The sequence below is a fragment of the Panulirus ornatus genome, chromosome 28, assembly GCF_036320965.1.
Source record: "Panulirus ornatus isolate Po-2019 chromosome 28, ASM3632096v1, whole genome shotgun sequence".
Taxonomy (NCBI): domain Eukaryota; kingdom Metazoa; phylum Arthropoda; class Malacostraca; order Decapoda; family Palinuridae; genus Panulirus; species Panulirus ornatus.
This window is the reverse complement of record NC_092251.1, coordinates 16,413,685-16,431,242: the sequence shown is the minus strand read 5'-3', so window position 1 is coordinate 16,431,242 and position 17,558 is coordinate 16,413,685. Positions and strand designations below refer to the sequence as shown.

Here is a 17,558-nt window from a genome sequence, read left to right as displayed (position 1 = left end):
TAGAGTTGATAGAGATGCTCTGTGGAAGGTATTAAGAATATATGGTGTAGGAGGCAAGTTGTTAGAAGCAGTGAAAAGTTTTTATCGAGGATGTAAGGCATGTGTACGTGTAGGAAGAGAGGAAGGTGATTGGTTCTCAGTGAATGTAGGTTTGTGGCAGGGGTGTGTGATGTCTCCATGGTTGTTTAATTTGTTTATGGATGGGGTTGTTAGGGAGGTGAATGCAAGAGTTTTGGAAAGAGGGGCAAGTATGAAGTCTGTTGTGGATGAGAGAGCTTGGGAAGTGAGTCAGTTGTTGTTCGCTGATGATACAGCGCTGGTGGCTGATTCATGTGAGAAACTGCAGAAGCTGGTGACTGAGTTTGGTAAAGTGTGTGAAAGAAGAAAGTTAAGAGTAAATGTGAATAAGAGCAAGGTTATTAGGTACAGTAGGGTTGAGGGTCAAGTCAATTGGGAGGTAAGTTTGAATGGAGAAAAACTGGAGGAAGTAAAGTGTTTTAGATATCTGGGAATGGATCTGGCAGTGGATGGAACCATGGAAGCGGAAGTGAATCACAGGGTGGGGGAGGGGGCAAAAATCCTGGGAGCCTTGAAGAATGTGTGGAAGTCGAGAACATTATCTCGGAAAGCAAAAATGGGTATGTTTGAAGGAATAGTGGTTCCAACAATGTTGTATGGCTGCGAGGCATGGGCTATGGATAGTGTTGTGCGCAGGAGGGTGGATGTGCTGGAAATGAGATGTTTGAGGACAATGTGTGGTGTGAGGTGGTTTGATCGAGTAAGTAATGTAAGGGTAAGAGAGATGTGTGGAAATAAAAAGAGTGTGGTTGAGAGAGCAGAAGAGGGTGTTTTGAAATGGTTTGGGCACATGGAGAGAATGAGTGAGGAAAGATTGACCATGAGGATATATGTGTCGGAGGTGGAGGGAACGAGGAGAAGTGGGAGACCAAATTGGAGGTGGAAAGATGGAGTGAAAAAGATTTTGAGTGATCGGGGCCTGAACATGCAGGATAGTGAAAGGCGGGCAAGGAATAGAGTGAATTGGATCGATGTGGTATACCGGGGTTGACGTGCTGTCAGTGGATTGAATCAGGGCATGTGAAGCGTCTGGGGTAAACCATGGAAAGTTGTGTGGGGCCTAGATGTGGAAAGGGAGCTGTGGTTTCGGGCATTATTGCATGACAGCTAGAGACTGAGTGTGAACGAATGGGGCCTTTGTTGTCTTTTCCTAGCGCTACCTCGCGCACATGAGGGGGGAGGGGGATGGTATTCCATGTGTGGTGAGGTGGCGATGGGAATGAATAAAGGCAGACAGTGTGAACTGTGTGCATGGGTATATATGTATGTGTCTGTGTGTGTATATATATGTGTACATTGTGATGTATAGGTATGTATATTTGTGTGTGTGGGCGTGTGTGTGTGTACATTGTGTATGGGCGTGGGTTGTGCCATTTCTTTCGTCTGTTTCCCTTGCGCTACCTCGCAAACGCGGGAGACAGCGACAAAGCAAAATAAAAAAAAAAACTCAACCAATCTTTGTTTGAGATAAGCATACTATTTAATAATAAACTGGACAATCCCAAGTAAGTTTTATTAGTTTTACTTTATATAATAAAATCACAAAAACTCTCAAAACCATTATTTTTCTGAAGAATTAAGAGTTAAACATTCAAAGTTTAAGAAAAACTTCATTTATTACATTGGCTATTCTTATGTAGGAGTGGTGTGGGTGTGGTGGTGGGCCCTACATGTGGTGGTGAGTGCTAAAGACATGGTAAATCTCTAAAACAGACATGCAACTGTCCCCTGTGGTCTAATCTACTCAACCACAGTTTTTCTTCTTCTCAGCCACTGAACTTGAAATTACTGTGAACCCATTAAGCAACTGCCAAGATCTACCTACAGAGGAAAACAACAAATACTTTCATCTGCATTTACCAATATGAGTAAGTAGTCCTCTAAACTGATCCAAATATGATAATCCTTCTGGAGTCAATCCTAACTTCCGGATCCCACGATTAAACTTCTCCGCTCTTTCATAGGGAAAATACTCTTGACTTGCTTTAACCTGAAATGAATCAATGAATAACAATGTACATTTTTTCTAAAATTATTTTTAAAAAGACAAGACCTTCAGTGACTTTCCAACAGGGTATATCATCAAGCTATCTGTACATCTATATCTTACCTCTCAACAAGAATAAAGTTTCTTACTCAAGCATGAGCATAGATAACTCAGCAAAAAAATAACTTGTATGGTACATTACTTCTCTCCAGTGCTGCAAGTCCTTTAGCAGGCGAGACTTGATATGTTCATCATAAAGGAATTGAGAGAAGACATGGAACTTCCTTCGAAGGAACTGATATGTGAAGTTTACCTGTCAAAGACAAACCAGCCAAATCACAGTTATCAAAAATAAGATAATTCAAATCCGTATTATTGCATACACAAGCAAGAACAAGCAAATATGTATAGACAGAAAGTTAAGTATTTTTAGGAATCATACATTCAAGAAGGCAAATATGGCTCTATAAAATAATCAATGAGCATCATTATAGCATAAAAAGGGGAAAATCCTCCCCTCTCATTTTTTTTTTTTCCAAAGAAGGAACAGAGAAGGGGGCCAGGTGAGGATATTCCCTCAAAGGCCCAGTCGTCTGTTCTTAATGCTACCTCGCTAACGCGGGAAATGGCAAATAGTACGAAAGGAAGAAAGATATATATATACATGAAAAATTTATCAAGTCTAGGTGAGTATCTACAGGCATATAGAAAATATGTTTGGGACATTAAACAGGAAAGAAGATCAACAACAAGAATTTACCAAACAAACATAAATATACTCATGATTCCATCACAGCAGAAAACTAAACTATCAAACTATTGGAATTGCTCATAAAGATGAGATGACATAAGTATTGGGATGGGAAGTATTCAAGCTAAGAAAGCAACAAGTAGACTTTCAGTAACACACTAGGAAAAAAGGTGAGCAGATTATCAATGCTTGCACAATAACAAAATCATAATGAATGAATACAAGAAGCAGGATGCAAAAAGGGAAAAGATTTTTGCACTATCAACAGAAACACTAGAATTCAGAAACAAAAGGATTACATATAGGGAGCTTAAAAAGTGGGCTGAACTGCAAAGCTGTAGATGAAGGTCCAAAATGAGGATGTATGGTCAAACTTAATAATTAAAAAGCTAGAGTTTCAAAAGACTCAGAATCATTTTCTAAGAAAGTAGCCAACATGGTATAGGCAAAAGCTTGCCCATAACATGGTCATCTCAGGTGAAAGTTAAGATAATGGGTTCAAGAAAGGAGAAAGCAGAAAAGGCTGAATGAGCTCCTCAGGTGTTCATGGGAAGAGGGAAAGAAAAAAGATGGAGGAGAATACCAGAGCTCTGCTGCAAGAATAAAGGTGTCATCATAACAATAAATCCTTAAGTGGTTGGTTTTTACACAGAAACCGTGGAAAGCAGTGGCAAGACACAGGGAATAAGTCCAGTCCATAAGGACTGGAACCCATGTAATCAGCTTGCATTAGAAATGACTGAAATGATAACAACAGAACAGTGAGAGAAGCAACATCATGGTGGATGTAAAGGGATGGTTGATGAGAGATGATATCCTGAGAATTTATTGGAAGAAAGACTACTAATCCTACTCTAGCTAAGAGAGAGGTGGAGAAGAGCCACTCAGGTATGCAAAAGTGCAAAAGCATTACTCAATACTGGGGCACCAATGGTGCAAGAGCACCATAAAGGGGTCCTGAGGTTATAATTTCATACACTTATTTATTTCTTGTCCCAGAAGTCTCTTTTATCTTCATGAGGCTTCTACAGCACTAAGTAAATGGCCATGTTCATCAGCCAGGACCAGAGGTCATACAGTGTTGTAGTGTGCCCGCTTCAATGAACAGCAAGTGCAGGGGAATTAAGTAATAAGTACTCACTATCTTCCTCAGAGAAGTTACACTGTAAGCATGAAGGGTCAGGGATATACTAAAATGGTGTTCCTAATGGGTGATGGGTGATGTCCAAAACACAGATGGAAGAGTTAAGATAATGGGTTCAAGAAAAAAGAAAGCAGAAAGTTAGGGGTACGTGGTTTCTGATGGATTTACATCTGGTGGGTTGGAGTTTAAGTCCGAGTTTGGAGGTCAACAGTTTAGAGTTTGTAGGGTCATTTCAGTGCATGTATTTTGTCAGTGCTATAATGGTTATGGGTGGGAGAATCTGAGTGTAGCGAGTGGTGGGTTGAAGAAGTAAAGTTGTTAATGAAAGAGAAAAGAGAGGCTTTTGGACAATACTTCCAAGGAAGGAGTGCAAATGACTAAGAGATGTATAAGAGAAAGCAGCAGGAGTTTAAGGAAAAGGTGCAAGGGTTGAAAAAGAAGGCAAATGAGAGTTGGGGTGAGGGAGTATCATCTAATTTTAGGGATAATGAAAAGATATTTTGGAAGGAGGTAAATAATGTGTGTAAGCCAAGAGAACAAATGGGAACATCAGTGAAGGGGGCAAGTGGGGAAGTAATAACAGGTAGTGATGAAGTGAGGAGATGGAATGATTATTTTGAAGGCTTGTTGAATGTTTTTGATGAGAGAGTGGCAGATATAGAGTGTTTTGATTGGGAAGGTGAGTGAAATGAGAGAGTTCGGAAGAATGGTTTAGTTAAGATAGAAGAGGAAGAGAAAGCTTTGTGAAAGATGAAATCCAGCAACACGGCAGGTTTGGGTGGCATTGCTGAGGAATCTATTAAAAAAAGGGGGTGACTGGGTAGTTGATTGGTTGGGAAGGATATTCAATGTATGGATGGACCATGGTGAAGTGCCTGAGGATTGACAAAATGCATGCATAGAGCCATGTACAAAGGCAAAGGGGATAAAGGTAAGTGTTAAAACTATAGAGGCATAAGTTCGTTGAGTATTCCTGGGAAATCATATGGGAGGGTATTGATTGAGAGCGAAGGCATATACAGAGCATCAGACTGGGAAAGAGCAGTGTGGTTTCAGAAGTGGTAGAGGATGTGTGGATGAGGTATTTGCTTTGAAGAATGTGTGTGAGAAATACTTAGAAAAACATATGGATTTGTATGTAGCATTTATAGATCTGGAGAAGGCATATGATAGGGTCGGTAGAGATGCTTTGTGGAAGGTCTTAAGTGTATATGATGTGGGATGTAAATTGCTAGAAGCAGTGAAAAGTTTTTACCAAGATGTAAGGCATGCGTACAAGTAGGAAGAGAGGAGAGTGATTAGTTCTCAGTAAATGTCAGTTTGCAGCAGGGGTATGTGATGTCCCCATAGCTGTTTAATTTGTTTATGGATGGGGTGGTTAGAGAGCTAAATGCAAGAGTTTTTAAGAGAGGGTCGAGTATGCAGTCTGTTGGGGATGAGAGGGCCTGGAAAGTGTGTCAGCTGTTGTTTGCCGATGATACAGCTCTAGTGGCTGATTCCAGTGAGAAACTGCAGAAGTTGGTGACTGAGTTTGAAAAAGTGTGTGAAAGGAGAAAGTTGAGAGAAATTTCAGTAAGAGAAAGGTTATTAGGTTCAGCAGGGTTGAGGGACAAGTTTGTTGGGACATAAGTTTGAAGAGAGAAATAGTGGAGGAAGTGAAGTGTTTTAGATATCTGGGGGTAGACTTGGCAGTGGGAACTGGAAGTAAGTCACAGTGAGGGGGGAGGGGGAAAAGGATCTAAGATCAATGAAGAATGTGTGGAAGGAGAGAATGTTATCTCAGAGAGCAAATATGGGTATGTTCAAAGGAATAGTACTGCTAATAATATCATATGGTTTCAAGGCATGGGCTATAGATAGGGTTGTACAGAGGTAAGCGGATGTGTTGGAAATGAAATGCTTGAGGACAATATGTGGTGTGAGGTGGTTTAATTAAATAAGCAATGAAAGAGTATGAGAGATGTGTGGGAATAAAAAGAGTGAGGTTGAGAGAGCAGAAGAGGGTGTGCTGAAATGGTTTGGATACATGGAGAGAATGAGTGACGAAAGATTGACAAAGAGGATATATGTGTAAGAGGTGGAGGAAACAAGGAGAACAGGAGACCAAACTGGAGGTGGAAGGATGGAGTGAAAAAGATTTTGAACAATCAGGCATGCAAGGAATAGAGTGAATTGGAATGATGTGGTATACCAGGGTTGATATGCAGTCAATGGACTGAGCCAGGGCATGTGAAGTGTCTGGGGCAAACAATGGAAAGGTCTGTGGGACCTGGATGTGGGGATAGGGAGCTGTGGTTTCGGTGCACTACCCATGACAGCTAGAGACTGAGTTTGAAAGAATGTGGCCTTATTTGTCTGTGTACAATGTATATGTCTGTGTATGCATATGTATATATGTTGATATGTATATGTATATGTATGTATATGTGCGTGTATGGGCATTTATGTATATACATGAGTATATGAGAGGTTGGGCCATCCTTCATCTGTTTCCTTGCACTACCTCACTGATGCAGGAAACAGCAATTAAGTATAATTTGTTTATGTATGGGGTGGTTAGGAGGTGAATGCAAGAGTTTTGGAAAGAGGAGCAAGTATGCAGTCTGTTGTTAATGAAAGGGCTTGGGAAGTGAGTCAGTTGTTGTTTGCTGATGATACAGTGCTGGTGGCTGATTCGGGTGAGAAACTTCAGAAGTTGGTGACTGAGTTTGGTAAAAAGAGTGAAAGAATAAAGTTGAGAGTGATTGTGAACGACAGGATGGTTATTAGGTTCAGAAGGGTTGAGGGACAAGTTAATTGGGAGGTAAGTTTGAGTGGAGAAAACTGGAGGAAGAGAAGTGTTTTAGATATCTGGGAGCAGACTTAGTAGCAGATGGAACCATGGAAGTGGAAGTGAGTCACCGGGTGGGGGAGGGGGCAAAGGTTCTGGGAGCATTAAAGAATGTGTGGAAGGCAAGAACATTATCCTGGAACAAAAATGGGTATGTTTGAAGGAATAGTGGTTCCAACAATGTTATATGGTTCAAGGCATGGGACATAAATAGAGTTGTGTGGAGTAGAGTTGTGTGGAGGAGGGTGGATGTGTTGAAAATGAAATGTTTGAGGACAATATGTGGTGTGAGGTGGTTTGATCGAGTAAGTAATGAAAGGGTAAGAGAGATATGTGGTAATAAAAAGAGTGTAACCAAGATGAGAAAAAAGAAGAGATAGGTAGTATGTTTGAGGAAAGGAACCTGGATGTTTTGGCTCTGAGTGAAACGAAGCTAAAGGGTAAAGGGGAAGAGTGGTTTGGGAATGTCTTGGGAGTAAAGTCAGGGGTTAGTGAAAGGACATGAGCAAGGGAAGGAGTAGCAGTACTCCTGAAACAGGAGTTGTGGGAGTATGTGATAGAGTGTAAGAAAGTAAATTCTAGATTGATATGAGTAAAACTGAAAGTTGATGGAGAGAGATGGGTGATTATTGGTGCATATGCACCTGGGCATGAGAAGAAAGATCATGAGAGGCAAGTGTTTTGGGAGCAGCTGAATGAGTGTGTTAGTGGTTTTGATGCACAAGACCAGGTTATAGTGATGGGTGATTTGAATGCAAAGGGAGTAATGTGGCAGTTGAGGGGATAATTGGTATACATGGAGTGTTCAGTGTTGTAAATGGAAATGGTGAAGAGCTTGTAGATTTGTGCTGAAAAAGGAATGGTGATTGGGAATACCTGGTTTAAAAAGCGAGATATACATAAGTATACCTATGTAAGTAGGAGAGATGGCCAGAGAGCGTTATTGGATTATGTGTTAATTGAGACGCAAGAAAGAGAGACTTTTGGATGTTAATGTGCTGAGAGGTGCAACTGGAGGGATGTCTGATCATTATCTTGTGGAGGCGAAGGTGAAGATTTGTGGGTGTTTTCAGAAAAGAAGAGAGAATGTTGGGGTGAAGAGAGTGGTGAGAGTAAGTGAGCTTGGGAAGGAGACTTGTGTGAGGAATTACCAGGAGAGACTGAGAACAGAATGGAAAAAGGTGAGAACAAAGGAGGTAAGGGGAGTGGGGGAGGAATGGGATGTATTTAGGGAAGCAGTGATGGCTTGCGCAAAAGATGCTTGTGGCATGAGAAGCGTGGGAGGTGGGTTGATTAGAAAAGGTAGTGAGTGGTGGGATGAAGAAGTAAGATTATTAGTGAAAGAGAAGAGAGAGGCATTTGAATGATTTTTGCAGGGAAAAAATGCAAATGAGTGGGAGAGGTATAAAAGAAAGAGGCAGGAGGTCAAGAGAAAGGTGCAAGAGGTGAAAAAGAGGGCAAATGAGAGTTGGGGCGAGAGAGTATCATTAAATTTCAGGGAGAATAAATAGATGTTTTGGAAGGAGGTAAATAAAGTGCGTAAGACAAGGGAGCAAATGGGAACTTCAGTGAAGGGGGCTAATGGGGAGGTGATAACAAGTAGTGGTGATGTGAGAAGGAGATGGAATGAGTATTTTGAAGGTTTGTTGAATGTGTTTGATGATAGAGTGGCAGATATAGGGTGTTTTGGTCGAGGTGGTGTGCAAAGTGAGAGGGTTAGGGAAAATGATTTGGTAAATAGAGAAGAGGTAGTAAAAGCTTTACGGAAGATGAAAGCCGGCAAAGCAGCAGGTTTGGATGGTATTGCAGTGGAATTTATTAAAAAAGGGGGTGACTGTATTGTTGACTGGTTGGTAAGGTTATTTAATGTATGTATGATTCATGGTGAGGTGCCTGAGGATTGGCGGAATGCTTGCATAGTGCCATTGTACAAAGGCAAAGGGGATAAGAGTGAGTGCTCAAATTACAGAGGTATAAGTTTGTTGAGTATTCCTGGTAAATTATACGGTAAGGTATTGATTGACAGGGTGAAGGCATGTACAGAGCATCAGATTGGGGAAGAGCAGTGTGGTTTCAGAAGTGGTAGAGGATGTGTGGATCAGGTGTTTGCTTTGAAGAATGTATGTGAGAAATACTTAGAAAAACAAATGGGTTTGTATGTAGCATTTATGGATCTGGAGAAGGCATATGTTAGAGTTGATATAGATGCTCTGTGGAAGGTTTTAAGAATATATGGTGTGGGAGGCAAGTTGTCAGAAGCAGTGATAAGTTTTTATCGAGGATGTAAGGCATGTGTACGTGTAGGAAGAGAGGAAAGTGATTGGTTCTCAGTGAATGTAGGTTTGCGGCAGGGGTGTGTGATGTCTCCATGGTTGTTTAATTTGTTTATGGATGGGGTTGTTAGGGAGGTGAATGCAAGAGTTTTGGAAAGAGGGGCAAGTATGAAGTCTGTTGTGGATAAGAGAGCTTGGGAAGTGAGTCAGTTGTTGTTCGCTGATGATACAGCGCTGGTGGCTGATTCATGTAAGAAACTGCAGAAGCTGGTGACTGAGTTTGGTAAAGTGTGTGAAAGAAGGAAGTTAAGAGTAAATGTGAATAAGAGCAAGGTTATTAGGTACAGTAGGGTTGAGGGTCAAGTCAATCGGGAGGTAAGTTTGAATGGCGAAAAACTGGAGGAAGTAAAGTGTTTTAGATATCTGGGAATGGATCTGGCAGTGGATGGAACCATGGAAGCGGAAGTGAATCATAGGGTGGGGGAGGGGGCGAAAATTCTGGGAGCCTTGAAGAATGTTTGGAAGTTGAGAACATTATCTCGGAAAGCAAAAATGGGTAAGTTTGAAGGAATAGTGGTTCCAACAATGTTGTATGGTTGCGAGGCGTGGGCTATGGATAGAGTTGTGCACAGGAGAGTGGATGTGCTGGAAATGAGATGTTTGAGGATAATGTGTGGTGTGAGGTGGTTTGATCGAGTAAGTAATGTAAGGGTAAGAGAGATGTGTGGAAATAAAAAGAGCGTGGTTGAGAGAGCAGAAGAGGGTGTTTTGAAATGGTTTGGGCACATGGAGAGAATGAGTGAGGAAAGATTGACCAAGAGGATATATGTGTCGAAAGGTGGAGGGAACGAGGAGAAGTGGGAGACCAAATTGGAGGTGGAAAGATGGAGTGAAAAAGATTTTGAGTGATTGGGGCCTGAACATGCAGGAGGGTGAAAGGTGGGCAAGGAATAGAGTGAATTGGATCGATGTGGTATACCGGGGTTGACGTGCTGTCAGTGGATTGAATCAGGGCATGTGAAGCGTCTGGGGTAAACCATGGAAAGTTGTGTGGGGCCTAGATGTGGAAAGGGAGCTGTGGTTTTGGGCATTATTGCATGACAGCTAGAGACTGAGTGTGAACGAATGGGGCCTTTGTTGTCTTTTCCTAGCGCTACCTCGCACACATGAGGGGGGAGGGGGATGGTATTCCATGTGTGGTGAGGTAGCGATGGGAATGAATAAAGGCAGACAGTGTGAACTGTGTGCATGGGTATATATGTATGTGTCTGTGTGTGTATATACATGTGTACATTGTGATGTATAGGTATGTATATTTGCGTGTCTGGACGTGTATGTATATACATGTGTATGGGGGTGGGTTGAGCCATTTTCTTTCGTCTGTTTCCTTGCGCTACCTCGCAAACGCGGGAGACTGCGACAAAGCAAGATAAAAAATAAAATAATAAATAATAATACTATCTATCTATCAATATCTCTGATGCCTATTCCAACTGGAAGTCCCTGATAGGGGTGGCTATGGCAATAGTCTCCATAACTAGTGAGCTCCAGTGCCACTTCTTAGCCTTTATGCCTCACCCTTAACAGGCTACTGGCAGAAGGCAACTCTAGTGTTAGCAGAGGCTCCAACCTGACTACTTCTACCTAATGCTCCTACCAACTACTTCTCCCTAATATTTCTATCTAATGGTCCTGCATACATGTTCCTACCTACTACTTTTACCTACTGCTCTTACCAATTTGCCAAAAGGCAGGGCTAGTGCATTCTGTTCACCACAGGAAAATCTAAGAGTTCTCCTTAATGTTCCTACCTGCTAGTTCTATCTATTGCTCCTACCATTTTGCAAAAAAGGCAATGCTAATGCATATTGCTTCCTGCAAGAAAATATAAAGTTACAAAGAAAGAGATGTGTGAGTTAAGTCTTGTCAAAGTGTTATGTGTGACAAAGAGAAATTTGATTTACAAATAAAATGAATGGACTAAAACACATGAGTTGCCATGAAAGATTGAAATAACTTGAACTATAGAGTTATGAGACACATAGAGATAAATACCTTACCCTATCTTCCTGCCCCAGGCATCCCTTCTATCCTCATGAGGTTCCTGGGGCCACAGGCCATAAAGCATTGTGATGTGTGTACAGAATCTATATGCAGAAAGTGCATGGGAATTGAGCAACAAGCATACTCAGATTCTTGTTTATGGCAGATGCATTGTAGGCATGAAGGGTCTTGGGATATGTTAAAACAGTGTTTGTAGTGTTGTATATTTATTTATTTTGCTTTGTCGCTGTCTCCCGCGTTTGCGAGGTAGCGCTAGGAAACAGACGAAAGAAATGGCCCGACCCACCCCCATACACAACGTATACACACATACGTCCACACACACAAATATACATACCTATACATCTCAATGCACACATATATATATACATACACAGACACATACATATATACCCATGCACACATTTCACACTGTCTACCCCCATTCACTCCCATCGCCACCTCACCACACATGGAATACCTTCCCCCTCCCCCCTCATGTGTGCGAGGTAGCACTAGGAAAAGACAACAAAGGCCCCATTCGTTCACACTCAGTCTCTAGCTGCCACGCAATAATGCCCAAAACCACAGCTCCCTTTCCACATCCAGGCCCCACAGAACTTTCCATGGTTTACCCCAGACGCTTCACATGCCCTGATTCAATCCACTGACAGCACGTCAACCCTGGTATACCACATCGATCCAATTCACTCTACTCCTTGCCCTCCTTTCACCCTCTTGCATGTTCAGGCCCCGATCACACAAAATCTTTTTCACTCCATCTTTCCACCTCCAATCTGGTCTCCCACTTCTCCTCGTTCCCTCCACCTCCGACCCATATATCTTCTTGGTCAATCTTTCCTCACTCATTCTCTCCATGGGCCCAAACCATTTCAAAACACCCTCTTCTGCTCTCTCAACCACGCTCTTTTTATTTCCACACATCTCTCTTACCCTTACATTACTTACTCAATCAAACCACCTCACACCACACATTGTTCTTAAACATCTCATTTCCAGCACATCCACCCTCCTGCGCACAACTCTATCCACAGCCCACACCTCGCAACCATACAACATTGTTGGAACCAATATTCCTTCAAACATACCTATTTTTGCTTTCAGAGATAATGTTCTCGACTTCCACACATTCTTCAAGGCTCCCAGGATTTTCGCCCCCTCCCCCACCCTATGATTCACTTCTGCTTCCATGGTTCCATTCGCTGCCAGATCCAATCCCAGATATCTAAAACACTTTACTTCCTCCAGTTTTTCTCCATTCAAACTTATCTCCCATTCGACTTGACCCTCAACCCTACTGTACCTAATAACCTTGCTCTTATTCACATTTACTCTTAACTTTCTTCTTTCACACACTTTACCAAACTCAGTCACCAGCTTCTGCAGTTTCTCACATGAATCAGCCACCAGCGCTGTATCATCAGCGAACAACAACTGACTCACTTCCCAAGCTCTCTCATCCACAACAGACTTCATACTTGCCCCTCTTTCCAAAACTCTTGCATTCACCTCCCTAACAACCCCATCCATAAACAAATTAAACAACCATGGAGACATCACACACCCCTGCCGCAAACCTACATTCACTGAGAACCAATCACTTTCCTCTCTTCCTACATGTACACATGCCTTACATCCTCAATAAAAACTTTTCACTGCTTCTAACAACTTGCCTCCCACACCATATATTCTTAATACCTTCCACAGAGCATCTCTATCAACTCTATCATATGCCTTCTCCAGATCCATAAATGCTACATACAAATCCATTAGCTTTTCTACGTATTTCTCACATACATTCTTCAAAGCAAACACCTGATCCACACATCCTCTACCACTTCTGAAACCACACTGCTCTTCCCCAATCTGATGCTCTGTACATGCCTTCACCCTCTCAATCAATACCTTACCGTATAATTTACCAGGAATACTCAACAAACTTATACCTCTGTAATTTGAGCACTCACTCTTATCCCCTTTGCCTTTGTACAATGGCACTATGCACGCATTCCACCAATCCTCAGGCACCTCACCATGAGTCATGCATACATTAAATAACCTTACCAACCAGTCAACAATACAGTCACCCCCTTTTTTAATAAATTCCACTGCAATACCATCCAAACCTGCTGCCTTGCCGGCTTTCATCTTCCGCAAAGCTTTTACTACCTCTTCTCTGTTTACTTCTCTGTAGTGTTGTAGAAATGGATAATGTCCAGAGTGTAAGTGGGAGAGCATAGCTCATGTTGCTCATGTTTGTCGAGTGAGACTTGTTTCTGATGGGTGTATGTCAAGTGGGATGGGGTTAAAGACTGGGCTGGGATGTAACTGTTTAGCACTCGTCGGTTATTTCGGTGTGTTTGTATTTTGTCAATGTTATGGTTGTTGGGGGTGGGGGATCTGTGAGTATAGGTGACTGATGTGTGAGACAGGGTAAGCTTTTATTTTTAACTGGAGGATGGTGGATAGTTTCAGAGCAGTCTCAGTGTTGCACAGAACTGAGTGATGAGCACGTTAAAGTGACGTATCGGGAGGATCTTATTTCAGTGTGAAGGTGTTGTGTGTTTGTGATCACTAAGTGGCCAGTAGGTGTTCTGAGTGCACTCTTTTGTGTCTTTTCCAAATCTGTTATAATTACTTTTGAAAGGGTGAAAGACCAAGTAGGTCGGCCATAGTCTACAGTGGAGTAGATTAATAGTTTGTAGAGGATGTTGAGGGATTCTCTTTCTTGTCTGAATCTGGTATCAGTTAGTGTTCTAAGGGCATTCAGTTTGAGTTGCTTTTGTGGTGGTGTTACTGGTGTGGGAAGTGGATGTCATGAGTGTGTTGTATGTAATGCTAAAATGGTGGGCCTTTTGCATCAGGTAGAGACTTTTCATCCAAGGTGGCTGAAGGATATGAGCTGGATTCATGTCTGTCCAAGGTTAAAAGATTGATTAAAGACTTCTGCGGAAATGCATACATTCTGTTCTCGGTACACCAACAGTTGCGTTTGTGTTACGTAAAGCTGCATGCCTGATATTGCTACTCAGTTATCAGGGTGTTCTGATGTGACTGTGAGGTTGTCTGCATATAAAAAGACCATGTTGAATTTTGCCCTTGGTAATGGGAGGTTGTACTGGAAGAGAGTTGGTGAAAGAACTGCTCCTCAGGGAACTTCATTGTAAAATGTTGGTGTTTAAGACATGAAGCTATTGCAAATAACTCAGGCACAATGGCCAACTATGATACTAGCCAATCACTTTTTGTAATAGTTGTATAAGGTGGTGTCAAGAATTTTTTTGACTGAGGATGTGTTGGGGACTGTGTCAAATGCTTTGCTAAAGTAGACTGCCACAAGTATTGTGCAAGAGGAGAGTTGCTGCTGGTTGAATCCATTTAAGATATGTTTTGTGAGGTCACTGTGTAGTGTGGTGGGAGTATTTGAGTCTGAAGCCATGCTGTGTGGGTGAGAGTGGGATTTTCTGTTTGATTCTGCTGTAAATCATTTGATTACAGAGTTTGGATACTGAGGACAGAAATGATACATGACAGTAGGAGGAGGAGGAGTTGGATGGTTTGGAGGAATTAAAGACAGGTATTATGTTGGTAAGTTTCCAGATGTTGGGGATCATGTTGTGTGGCCTGAAGTAGCAAAAGATAAGTGTAGGTTTGTAGATTCCAAATGGAACATATTATAGTGATTTATGTGCGTGTTCGATATGTTGTCAGGGCTTGTTGCAGGAGAGTTCCTCAAGATTTTAACTGCATTGCTTGTATCAATGGGAGTGAAGGGTGGGTGAGCAGTTGTTTCTAAATGGATTTTGAGTAGGTTTCATGAATTTATCATTTGGGGGTGTGGATGTTTGCATATGATTTTTGAGAGAAGGGATTTTATTGGAATGACCCAAGAGTGCTTCAAGAGTGGGGGCTGAACTGGTGCTATATGAGCGGATATTCTTCAACAAGCACCAGAGTCGATTGCTGTGGGTCTTATGATTTCTTGTTCTGAGGAAGGTGGGCCAGTTTTCAGTTTCTCTTTCAGTGCTTGGTTAGTGATAGTGTCATTTAGTGTTTGGATTTGTTCTCTGATTTTATCGAAAGTGAGTGGATGTGTGAGCAAATCTATTTGCTTTATAAAGTGTGTACCTACAACATAAACATCTGCACACCTCCCCCCAGAAAAAAACATCCCCCAAGGTACCCTCCCCAACTAATGAATCTTGCCAGCATGCCCATCACCTATCTCTGCAATTTTAATGCCCACCTTTCCATTTGGCTTAACACACACATCCACAATCCCTAAAGCAAATTCCTCATAACCAACTGCAGCGACTCAATATCCTCAACTTCTGCAACCACCCAACCACACCTTTAACACACCGCCTCCAACAGCTGTCCTTACAAAGCATCACATTCTACTCACCAACCCTACACACAAAACCAACTGAAGCACCATATATGAACTAACCCCTGACGACTTGTACATCTTGATAACATTCCATCTAGCTTACCAAATACACATAACCACCTAAAAACCAATACAAACTGCAGGAAAGCAGCCAAGCCAGCCTTCACAATGCATTTAGAAACAAAGTTCTAAAACTTCAGCAAAGATGATCTATCTCCATGTCATGCAGTCTCACACTTCATCAACATCTCCAACCAAATCAACAAAAGCACATACTACAAGAGTTCAGAGACAATTTTTTTTTTTTTTTTTGCCGGTCTCCCGCGTTTGCGAGGTAGCGCAAGGAAACAGACGAAAGAAATGGCCCAACCCACCCCCATACACATGTATATACATACGTCCACACACGCAAAATATACATACCTACACAGCTTTCCATGGTTTACCCCAGACGCTTCACATGCCCCGATTCAATCCACTGACAGCACGTCAACCCCGGTATACCACATCGCTCCAATTCACTCTATTCCTTGCCCTCCTTTCACCCTCCTGCATGTTCAGGCCCCGATCATACAAAATCTTTTTCACTCCATCTTTCCACCTCCAATTTGGTCTCCCTCTTCTCCTCGTTCCCTCCACCTCCGACACATATATCCTCTTGGTCAATCTTTCCTCACTCATTCTCTCCATGTGCCCAAACCATTTCAAAACACCCTCTTCTGCTCTCTCAACCACGCTCTTTTTATTTCCACACATCTCTCTTACCCTCACGTTACTTACTCGATCAAACCACCTCACACCACACATTGTCCTCAAACATCTCATTTCCAGCACATCCATCCTCCTGCGCACAACTCTATCCATAGCCCACGCCTCGCAACCATACAACATTGTTGGAACCACTATTCCTTCAAACATACCCATTTTTGCTTTCCGAGATAATGTTCTCGACTTCCACACATTCTTCAAGGCTCCCAGAATTTTCTCCCCCTCCCCCACCCTATGATCCACTTCCGCTTCCATGGTTCCATCCGCTGCCAGATCCACTCCCAGATATCTAAAACACTTCACTTCCTCCAGTTTTTCTCCATTCAAACTCACCTCCCAATTGACTTGACCCTCAACCCTACTGTACCTAATAACCTTGCTCTTATTCACATTTACTCTTAACTTTCTTCTTTCACACACTTTACCAAACTCAGTCACCAGCTTCTGCAGTTTCTCACATGAATCAGCCACCAGCGCTGTATCATCAGCGAACAACAACTGACTCACTTCCCAAGCTCTCTCATCCCCAACAGACTTCATACTTGCCCCTCTTTCCAAAACTCTTGCATTCACCTCCCTAACAACCCCATCCATAAACAAATTAAACAACCATGGAGACATCACACACCCCTGCCGCAAACCTACATTCACTGAGAACCAATCACTTTCCTCTCTTCCTACACGTACACATGCCTTACATCCTCGATAAAAACTTTTCACTGCTTCTAACAACTTGCCTCCCACACCATATATTCTTAATACCTTCCACAGAGCATCTCTATCAACTCTATCATATGCCTTCTCCAGATCCATAAATGCTACATACAAATCCATTTGCTTTTCTAAGTATTTCTCACATACATTCTTCAAAGCAAACACCTGATCCACACATCCTCTACCACTTCTGAAACCACACTGCTCTTCCCCAATCTGATGCTCTGTACATGCCTTCACCCTGTCAATCAATACCTTACCGTATAATTTACCAGGAATACTCAACAAACTTATACCTCTGTAATTTGAGCACTCACTCTTATCCCCTTTGCCTTTGTACAATGGCACTATGCACGCATCTAAATTTCTTCCCACAAATTACATATCTCATATAGCAAAAAAACCGGCTCAGACATAACCACATAATATCAACTGAAATCAAAGAAAGAACGATGGTTATATTTGCCTGGCAATAAATAGAAGATATAAAGATTACGTGTTAACTGACAGGCGCACGATGTTAATGTGCTGAGAGGTGCAACTAGAGGGATGTCTGACC

At 42.1% G+C, this 17,558-nt stretch overlaps 1 protein-coding gene across 1 annotated transcript in view; it reads right to left on the bottom strand.

Annotated features, from left to right (window-relative positions):
- SWIP (strumpellin and WASH-interacting protein) overlaps nt 1-17,558 on the bottom strand; it is a 320,197-nt gene that overhangs the window by 113,297 nt on the left and 189,342 nt on the right. The window contains exons 17-18 of the mRNA XM_071678856.1: nt 2,268-2,378; nt 1,939-2,068 (exon numbers count right to left, since the gene is read on the bottom strand). Of these exons, the coding sequence (XP_071534957.1) occupies nt 1,939-2,068; nt 2,268-2,378 (241 nt within the window). The remainder of the gene's footprint in view (nt 1-1,938; nt 2,069-2,267; nt 2,379-17,558) is intronic.